Source organism: Poecilia latipinna, unplaced genomic scaffold (assembly GCF_001443285.1).
Source record: "Poecilia latipinna isolate Pla-1442-1.1 unplaced genomic scaffold, P_latipinna-1.0 Scaffold462, whole genome shotgun sequence".
Classification (NCBI taxonomy): Eukaryota; Metazoa; Chordata; class Actinopteri; order Cyprinodontiformes; family Poeciliidae; genus Poecilia; species Poecilia latipinna.
Genome location: NW_015113078.1, coordinates 619817 through 630282, shown reverse-complemented (window position 1 = coordinate 630282; position 10466 = coordinate 619817). Strand labels below are relative to the sequence as shown.

Genomic DNA, 10466 nt, shown 5'->3' with positions numbered 1-10466 from the left:
GATCCGGCATTGTTCAGGGGGCCGGACCAAATGACATGGCGGGCCGGATCCGACCCGTGGGCCGTAGTTTGGGGACCCCTGCTTTATTTGATTGACAGTGGTCAGACAGGAAAGCGGGTTGTGAGAGAGGAGGAAAACATGTAGCAAAGGTCAAGTCTGGAACTCAGTCCTCAACAGCACTTTATCCCTGCACCATTGCCACCCAGAAATTTTAATCATTTAAATAATTATAAATATCCTGAATTGCCTCACCCACTTTCCTGTTTTTTTATTTCCAGCTTAAAAGAAGTTAGTCACACGGAATCCAGTTTAACAAGAATCTACACTGCCAAGTGAAACGGAAGCCACGGAGAAGTGAAAAGTTTCAGCTGGAGTGAATCAGAGAGCAGTAACCTCTACATGAACTATTAATTATAATGGTTTATGATCTATATGCATATTAAAAGTTGAATTAAAGTAGTTGTTTTATTGTCATTGATGGCAGTATTCTAACCAAAGCCTCTTTCCTCTCATGCTTAGTGTTTAAAAGGATCCACGACTAGTTGAAGATGTTGGCCTAAATATGTTGCAATTTTCCTATTACCTAAAAAATTGCAGTTTGTGATATGCAAAAACTCATAATTACTTAAAAAATGTACATCTTTTATATATTTCACCCATGGAGGTCACAATTTTTTCACTGATGGATTGATGACACTCAATGGTCTATTCTGTATTGGAGTCTACAGAATAAACACAGGAAGGCTAACTTTTCCCCGAGTAGTTGTTTATCATATTGCATTTGACTGGTGTAATTTTAGATAATGCCACACTGTGTCACTATTGGTTGGGATAAAAAATAAAAATTCAGGCAAATCTGTAATTTCCCACATGAAAGAAAGGAGAGCGCAGTGGGAGAGCTGGAGTGGAACACAACTTCCGAAGGACCTAATCTGGATCATGGGCATTTCTCCACAACACTTTGAGTCATTTATACCAGCAGAACTAACAAAGGTTATACAGGTGATCTTTACCTTAACAAGCTAAAACTAAATGTTCTTTGAGTGTCTGGCTCAATGAGATGCTAACAAGGATATATGCTGCCTGTGGTACCGGACATCACTGATCCGACCGGACCCATGGAGGTCTGGTGTCGGTGGTAAAGTCCGGTGTCGCTGCTACCACCGCTGAACTCCAAACAGCACAGATGTTGCCGAACCGGACACAGCGCTACAGGCTCTGGGAGAAACGCCAGAGACAAGCAGCGCTAATGGAGCTATTACTACTGGAAACGATAATGGAGCTGATACTGTGAATTTAGACCAAAATTTAATTTTGAATATATGAAATTCACATCTAGTCTTGAACCTCACGCTTTAAATAAGCAAACTGTTGATCAGTGAAATTCTTTGATCAAAACTGCTAGAAACAAAAAGGTTTATAGTTCTAAGTAAAAGGAAGCAACTTTTTCTGCACATCTTTGTTTTTACAGAAGTTTGTTCAATAGGCGTAGAGTATAAAAACTAAATCCTGCCTCGCTTTGTTTAGTCTTGGTCCTGGGAGCACAGGGTACATAGGATCTAAAGACCTGAGAGGTTTACTGTGGCTGCAAAGTCCACATGCTATTGGAAATGAGGGAGAACTATATAAGCCAAAAATGATCAATGAGTTGATTTTTTTTATTATTATTTTAATGTGTTAACCAAAAATAAAAGGCATGTTCTAATCCTAATTTAATTTAAAAAGCCTTTCTCTTAAATTATGGAATACAATTTAAATATTTATTTTTTTCAAAATCAATATGTTTATTGTTTCTATATGTTTATCTGTTCTCCATTTGGAGTTCATATACATGTAGACAGCACTTAAATGTATCATCAGCCTTTCATACAGGCATCTTATGCAGTGTAGCATGTCTCTGACCATGTCTTGATAACGTAAGACTTTTAGCTTTTCTTTGGATTTAAAAATGTTAATTCACCAAAATGAGCTGAATTGAGAATTTATTGAAATTGTTGAGAAAAATAAAATCAAGATATTAATTGAATTGTGTTCTAAAAACACTGCAAAATATAATGGAAACTATGCCATTTTCAGTAAGATGTATGCTTTAATCTGTTGATATTTAATGTGAGTAGGGTAGTTCTCAAGCAATTTATTCTTTTGCAGGATGTAGTTCATTGTAATATCTTCATTTTTATACTCTCCCCACATGCATGAAGCTGTGACAGAACTGGAGAGTTCCTATGATTCACCTACTGCTGAGGAATTTTATCTGATGTCCTTTCCAGCTTTTAGACTTAAAAGGAAGATTACCGAGTTATTTTACTGTATGATTTTCACAAAAGATTTTCATTATTGTCAGTCTGGAAATGTAAAGCATCAAATCTTTAATAGAAAATTAAACTAATTTGCAGAGTACTTCATTAAAAAAATGAATAAAGACACAAAACGTTTTCATGCAATAATTGAGTCAGAAATAGAGTGTACACACAGTAAAGACACTGTCCTGCCCAGTTTACCTAATTTCAAAATGAAAATGTTACATCTCATATTGATTAAAACTGTTTGCATTAAGGACGTTCTATTTGGTCACACAAATGGGAATGTGATATATTTCATGCATATCATGTATCAGCTGTAACCAGCTGAACGAAACTAATTATTAAAGGTTATCAGGAACTCAGTATCAGCAACCACATTTTACTTGACATGTGCACGCAGCGACTTTCCTCTGTCCGACGGCATTTGAAAGCAGCAACAGATCATTTTACAAAGGGTCTTTGTCATTTTTTCCTTTCTTCAGTTTTAGTTCCTTCTTTCTGTTCTAAGTTCAGAGCTTTGCCACGTAATGAGCAGATGGACTCTTGTAGACTATTATGTTCTTAGAAAAACGAAACAACTTCCGAAGCATGCCAGAGTGTGGCAAATATTTAATAGTTTTTCTTTAAAAACTGATTTCATTCAACATTCAAGTTTTTCTTTTCTATTGGTGAAGTGTGTAATGTGATCGTTTAGAATAGCATGTAGGAATTAAGAATTAAGTTGATTTGAACATAAAACGCATGGGAAACTGCAAGATGAGATGAGGGATTTCCGAGCACAAATAAAGAGAGATTAAAAAAAGTATTTTAAAGACGTAGGAGGTCTTTGAGGAGGGGGGAGGCTGGAAATTTCTCCTGTTGTGCAGAACAGTCTGGGACGGCTTCCTGCCGCCTATTGCTCCACTTTTTTTTCTTCAACTTTCCAAGTACAGTTTTCAGCGAGGACGAACTATTTGGTCACGAAGCAGTGACCCTGTAAACGGGGACACAGGATTCGAGGGGAAGAACTAGAAAAAAGATGTTCGTGTAGCTTCAAGGAAAGAAGACGGAAGCAGCTTTACAAAAAGGTAAATTCAAACTGTCCACAGACCTAGTGCACTGCTTAAATAACGTGCTGCTTCCGTTGGTATGCCAACGATTTCCTGAAAGGGTTAGGCTACTTACTTTGTAGGCATCAAAACAAACAGACAAGCAAACGAACATAAAAAAGAACCAGATAAAAACCTCCAGTTCCAGGCTATAAACATGGTTGACTTCTCGCGAGTCATTTACCCCCCTCCCCCCCCCCCCCCCACACACACACACACACACACACAGACGAAGCTGCTGCGATTGAACTTATTTATGTTTTGTCTAAAACTTTCAAGCCTGGAAAAGCTGAAGTGTTGATCCACTATTTTCTAAAAAGCCAAACTAAGCACCCCGTCCCCGCCCTACTTCCTTAGGCTCTGAGGTTTCTTGGAGGAAACTGCTTGTTTCTTGGTGTGAGTTCCACGCTACTCCACTGTGCGTCCTTTGGTCCTTTGGAGGTGAAAGTTGTACCGATGCTTTTTTAAAAGTCAGATTACAATCTTTAGCTTGTTCTGTAAGTAAATAGCTAACCAAAGTTTAAGCAAAGAAGATATTTGTTTCATTATAAAGGCAAACATAGTTGAGAACTAATCTAACCTTCAATATCTCAATTCAGAGAAACATTTAAAATTAGGCCTAATTGTATAAATATGACACTATTTTTTATACACTTAGCATATTTGTGGTGTGTTCCATTTTCCCTTGTATTTGTCCAGCTTATTCTCTTCAACTTGGTTTCAAAGAGAGAACTGTCACACCCAATTTCTCTATTATTCACCTGCAAATCAGTGAACCTGCAGAAATCAGTAATTGTTTGTGCAGCAGTCAGGTTTACTGCAATTGAATAATTTGATAACAAATTGCCTCCCACCATTTTTTTCATTCAAATGTCCTTATTAAATGTGTAAATGTCTGTTACAAGTTTTGTGACATTTATTGAAATGCTGTCAAAGTCAGTAGTAAATAGTTCTTTAACATAGCACGTTTTGTGTGATCTGCAGGTATCTTGGATTTTGAGCTGGTTGATGAAGAGATTTTTTTCAGTGTTTAACATAATTTTTCCAAAATGAAAATTGCTTATTTTTATGTGTACATATGGACTGTTGACTCTTATTAAATCTTGTGTGTTGTGTTGGCAGATGGTTTTCACCCAAAGTTTTTCATAGAGTGGGAATTTTTTTTTTTTTTTTTTTTTTTTTGTGTAAATCAACTCAGCAAAATACTTTGTGTTAAACTATAGCGTCCCATTATTATAAGGCCAGGAAAAATATTTAGCAAGTTCTCGTGTGATAAGTCTGAAGCCATGAAAGAGCACTTTCAGTTCTGCCAGAGTTTGATGCAGAAGTATAGAGGTGTAGTCACAACTGAACCGTTGCCAGACTCACCTGTCTACCGCCCTGCCCCACCTGTTTTTGTGTGGGAAAACTGTGTGAGCAGCACATGGAAAAACAATTGCCTTACATGAGCTCAAAGCTGATAGTTCCCTGATTTTGGAGAGACTAAGTGAAATTTAGTGGATTCTTTCCTTTACACAGATCAGCACTCCAACCAGCAAAGGTAGGGTACTTTTATGTTTGATGAGTTTTACAGGAAAGTAACAGAGATAAATAGGCTCTTAAAAAGATCTAGTAGCAGGCCCGAGTATATGTCTGAGTGTGTGATGGATGTATTTGGCTTCGTGGCCTATTTAGGCCTTTTGTGGCATAAATACTTAACCTTCAGAAGACTGATGGGGCACAAGGGAACCAAAGGCTGGTACTAATTTGGTGGTTTACCTCTTTAGATTTAAGGTAATGTTGTGTATTAAGACATAATTTGAGCTACTAAAATGAATGTGAAGTTTGAACTACAGTTCAGTACTTTAATGTACTTTGACATACAAACATATTTGTATACTGTGTATCTATGTTTTCTTGCTGGTGGTGATCAGAGGGCCCAGTGGCGCTGATCGTACACTGACAGTTAGAGCAGACGTGACTAACACACAGCCTAACACCAGCAGTGTACCATCAGGTGTGCATAAAAGAGTGAGCGACTGATTGTAGTGTAAAGAAATTTGAAGTCTTCTGGACTAGATAAAGTGATAACATGTTTGGGCCATTTTGTTTCTATTGCCTGCTTGTTACTATGAGGGGCGGTTTAGGACAAAAACTATGTTTTGTCTCACACACTACTAAAAACTCATACACACACAAAATATTAAAATTGCACATATATACTATTAAAATGTCACACACATACAATTTTTCTCTCTCTCACACACACACGCAAAACATACAGACACTGATCTGAATGATAGGTCGAAAATGTATGTGTGTGTGAAATAACACTAAGCTGAATGGAATGAATGAATGGGGATGAGACCTGTTATTTGTCTGTGTGAAAGACTATTTTTTTGAATGCGTGAGAGTTGTCACGGAAGAGGCGGGGCATAATTTGGAGATCAGATCGCGCATGCGTTGATACCACAGTGAAGTTAGCTTCAAATTGGATATTGACGCTCCACGTGTAAGCGGCGTTTAGCTCAAGGTTGATCCGATTTATGAACGCTAATTTCGGCCAGCCGTCCTCAAGCGCTCGGAGGTTCACTTACTTAGACCCTAAGTGAGCCTTAGATCGCTGGTTGGGGGAGCGGAGCTAACGTAAATCCAGCATACCTTGTGATAATGCTCATGCACACATCGATGTTACGTTTCTTATAAATCCGTCATACCTGTAGTTTCATTTTGTGTGTTTTATTTCTCAGAAGTTTTAGGGGAAAAAAAGAAATAAAATAAGAAAAATCTAGTTATTTCCACGCAGTGTCCAGAAAGCGGTGTTGTTCTACTTGTTGCCTAACAGCTTCGGTCAGCATCCAGTGTTATTCATGTGCTTTTAAAGGACATGTATTACAATATTTACAAGGTATGTAACACTAAGAATCAGAAAAATTTTATTGTCATTGTCACAAAGACAACAAAATTGCAGTTTCAGTTACAACCATCCATCACGCAACACGGTGGTGGGCAGGCGCGGAGCTATAGGAGGGGTTGGGGGGGCTGCTGCCCCCAAACCAGGCCGGATGGGGGCCCGGGCTTGGAGGTGCCAGGGAGGGAGGAATGGTTTCAAGTCATTGAAATATGTGATTATAGACAGAGAAAGTGTGCCTTCGCCTGTTGAGAAGGGTGTATTTAATGTTAAATACACCCTCTCCCCCCCCCTCAACAGTTTCAGTTTCACTCCACGTAAGGGGCCCGGTAATTGGCCCCGGGCCCCGGCCCGACGCTGACTTGTTCCGCTAGTGGTGGTGGGGGTGTTGGGGTTGATAGTTGTCTGAGGCCTCTCAGCCCGACAGGCGCCGCCCTTGCAGGAGGAAATAGAAAAAAAAGAGAAAGCTAAAATGTGCTATAAATCTGTGTTGCCATATTAAAGGAGGTTGTGGGTGGAGAAAGAGCAGAACACTGAGAGGGAATAGCGTAGCTGTCGATACTTTTATTCAACCGCCATTTTAACAGCCCAGAACCCGTTTTGGGCCCTTATAAAAAAAAACCCCTGATTTTTTTTATAACTGATTTTGCATAAAACCATATTAATTGAAAAGGAAATTTATCTTGTATACTTCCCCCTCTTTAAATGAAATGTCCTCATTTCAAAATGAAGTGGTTACATAAAAAAATAATAATTTCATCAAAGCACAATCTGTCCAGACTGTATCATCAGTAACTCATACCACCTGGGGGTTGCAAAACAAAGGATACAAACTCACAATAAGACCCCATAAAGAACAACTGTCAACATGTTTGTTTTTAAATGAACCAGTTTTACAACCTCTAATATGAAAAACAACTCTAGATCATTTTCTTTTCTCATAACAGCAGTCGTCATGGCTTCCGAACAGTACACCCACACCTGGGTGCACTGCACCCCAGAGGATGGCAAGCTGGGGGGTGGTTGTGCAGGCTGATGGGAATCTAGTCCAGTTGGAATCCTTAGTGAAGATGGCAACGACCTAGCAGTTTCCGATGCCTGGGCTGCAGTTGTTTGGCCAAAGAGCCAGGGTAATGAACCAGACAAAGCGGTGTACCTCGGCAGTGTGTCCCTGTTTGGTGGGAATACAGGCTGAGTGACATCAGTGTGTGGAGCTACGGTAAGGTTTTAAACAATCATAGTGAATGACTATGATCAAAGTCTGTGGATATTTCACACCCACCAGCTTGTACAGGAGCCCCTTGTCATCCACAGATACAACCTTATATGGTCCAGTCCAGTTTGGGGAAAGCTTTTGTCTTTGTGTGGTGGGGTCATCTATCCATACCAGATCACCACAAGCATAGGGCCTAAACCTTGTGTCTTTGTTGTAATAGTACTCTCGTTTTTGTCTTTGTCCTTCACGATGGAGAAGAACAGTCTCAAAAGCAGCGTCCATCCGTGTAGCCAGTTTTGAACCATAGTACATAGGGCAATCAGAAACCTTTGGCGATGAAATATGGACATTAGCAGGTAGTCGGGGTTCTCGTCCATGATATGGTGAGTACCCAGTTCTCGAGTGAGGAGTAGAGTTGAAAGAAAGTACCACAGCAGGGAGGTAGTGGTCCCATTCACCTCCATAGTCCTGAATGAGTCGGGCCAACTGCTCTTTCAAAGTCCGATTAAACCGCTCAACCATACCATTCCCTCTTGGGTGATATGGAGAGGTTCTTTTCTTTGTCATCTGTAGTGTCTGACAAATGGTGTGAGTAATTTCACACTCATATTGTCGTCCCTGATCTGACAACAGTTTCTCAGGAACACCATGTTCAGGGATATACCGTTCACATAGTAACTGTCCTACTGTGGCGGCCTTTTGGTCAGACATAGCATAGGCCTTTACATACTTGGTAAAATGGTCCTGTACCACAAGTACATATCTATTACCAAGAGAGGTAACCGGAAGTTCAGTAATGTCCATACAGACCAACTGAAATGGTCTGTCAGTCTGAATAGATTGCAAAGGGGCTCTGTGCTGTGGTACAGCTTTTCGAAAAGCTTCACGTCTTACAGTGATTACAGAAGTTTTTAATATCAGATCTCATTCCTGGCCAATAACACACTGTCAATGGTTTCTTAAATGTACGCTTAGCACTTTAATGACCAGAACAAGGATTACCGTGAAGAACAAACCTCGGATTTCCCTGGTGCACTCTGACCTTTGGGACAAAGCAAGTCGTTATGTAGGTAGCAGTTTCACCAAACTACCCTCAGTGGTATCAGGATCAGCAGCAACAGTCACTTTAAAATGTCTGCACCATTTTGAAAAATCCTCTTTTCTGTCCCCCATGAAATGTGGCAGTAGTGAGTCCTGGTATGACTACTTGTAGAATGAAAAGGTAATTGATCCCAAAAATTACTGGCCTTAGCTGGGTTTTCGTCTCCATAACCAGGAGTAGAAAGAGAGGAGGAGAGACAGGGGTTGCAGGTGGGGGCAAAAAAAAGTCCTTCTTGAGCAGCCGCTAAATACGCCGCTCAGCACATGCAACATGAGCTACCTGTGGTTAGCATGCGTAGCATGTGCTCACCGCTCCAATCCAGTGAGGTACTCCACACCTCACTGCAGCAAACAGAAAGTGGCGGGAACAGACCACTGTCAAGTCTCTTTACCTTATTTGGAAATGGGATCGTTGCTCTCCAGAAGTGAAGGGGGCGCTATTTCCTATATTATCCGCATTCTCCCGTTTTAATTTTCTTTTGAAATCTGTGATATATCTTCATCTGTAGGAAGGAGTTTCACTCTCAGAATGTATTTCAACTTCTCTTTTTTTAATTACTTCAGCGCAGCTCACAACTTTTAACAAATTCCGTAGCTTTCTGTGTACTACTAAATCTGCTTTTTAGTCACATCTTTTCGGGCCTGCTACTGCCTCTAGTGGCATGGGGGTGGTAGCACAACTAATATAATCATGTCACTAAACGAGAATACCACCAAATCTTTATTATTTACTATTAATTTCGCCATTACTGGCAACATGAAAGATAAATTATCTTCTAAAATACCATATTTTTCTTCAGGATGTAGAGCTAATTAGGTAATTAGGACATAAACAACACCTTTATACATAATAAATAATATCTATATATCTCCATCACTTATAGGAGGAAGAAAAGAAATAAGACATGAAAAACAACATTATCAACAACAATAAAAATACCATATACAAGAAATTTAATTGAGCAAAAGTCAATAACGAACAAATTAATTAGGTTCACAGACGAATAACCAGGATTGTTAAGCAAGCAATAATCCACATTTTTGCTTTGTTGGTAGAGTCCTATATATAGGAAAAAATATGATTAAATTATTTAGTCTTCCAAGGTGGAAATTTTTCTTTGACTCTAAAACAATAAAATAAAACTCATTAATAGAATCACAATATCAACAATTTGTGCATCAAGTAAACACTTAGCATGCTACAGGTAAATGTTATCATTTAATTTGGCTAAGAATAATTATTGCACTGTCAGTGAATGACTTTTAATAGATGTTCTATATTTACCAGAGGAACACAGTAACGCCTTCATGAGCTCACACTGATGAAAAAAAGAGGATGGATGCTCTCTACTGAAATATTTTATGCTGTCTTCCATGTTCTTTCAGCAAACAGTTGAAACAGAGTTGTTTTTGGTTTCACCACTATTTACTTACTATTTTTCCTGCCATTCAAAGTATTCTTAAAAGATTGTCTGTTAGTCTGCAGCTCATGTGACCAAACCAGCCGAGGAGATGAAAAGCTAAAGCAGTCAACAGTTAAAACTTGAGATGAGTTAAAACTTAAGTTAAATTTTTAAATTTTAACATTTTAACTCATTGTTAAAATGCTAACATTACTTAACTAGAGGTAATGTTAGCTAATGGTTCCTCTAACTAACTAGAGATTTTGCTCGAGTTGCACTTGTTAGGTAACCCCAAAATCACTGGGTCTTCTTAAAAGATAGAGTGACGTTTCTTAAAAATGTAGCCAGAGTTTTCAGCAAAATGGAGCTGACTGTCCAGGAATGATCCAAGGTATTTAAAATTTGCCGTAGTTTCAACAGGTTGGCTAATGAGTGAAACTGGAACCACTTTCAGGTCTTGTTTAT

At 39.0% G+C, this 10466-nt stretch overlaps 2 protein-coding genes across 6 annotated transcripts in view; both read left to right on the top strand.

Moving 5' to 3' along the window:
- The window catches only part of ska2 (spindle and kinetochore associated complex subunit 2), a 54833-nt gene extending 54088 nt beyond the window's left edge, over positions 1–745 (top strand). The window contains exon 5 of the mRNA XM_015039151.1: positions 279–745. Coding sequence (XP_014894637.1) covers positions 279–293 — 15 coding nt within the window. The 3' untranslated portion in view covers positions 294–745. The remainder of the gene's footprint in view (positions 1–278) is intronic.
- Positions 746–2818: 2073 nt separating this feature from the next.
- amot (angiomotin) overlaps positions 2819–10466 on the top strand; it is an 84826-nt gene continuing 77178 nt past the window's right edge. For 3 of the 5 annotated variants that reach the window (XR_001425826.1, XM_015039146.1, XM_015039143.1), the window contains exon 1: positions 4784–4931. The gene's annotated coding sequence lies outside the window, so the exon portion shown is untranslated. Of the gene's footprint in view, positions 3371–4783; positions 4932–10466 lie in introns of those variants that run through there. The other 2 variants (XM_015039144.1, XM_015039145.1) reach the window with 2 other exon arrangements.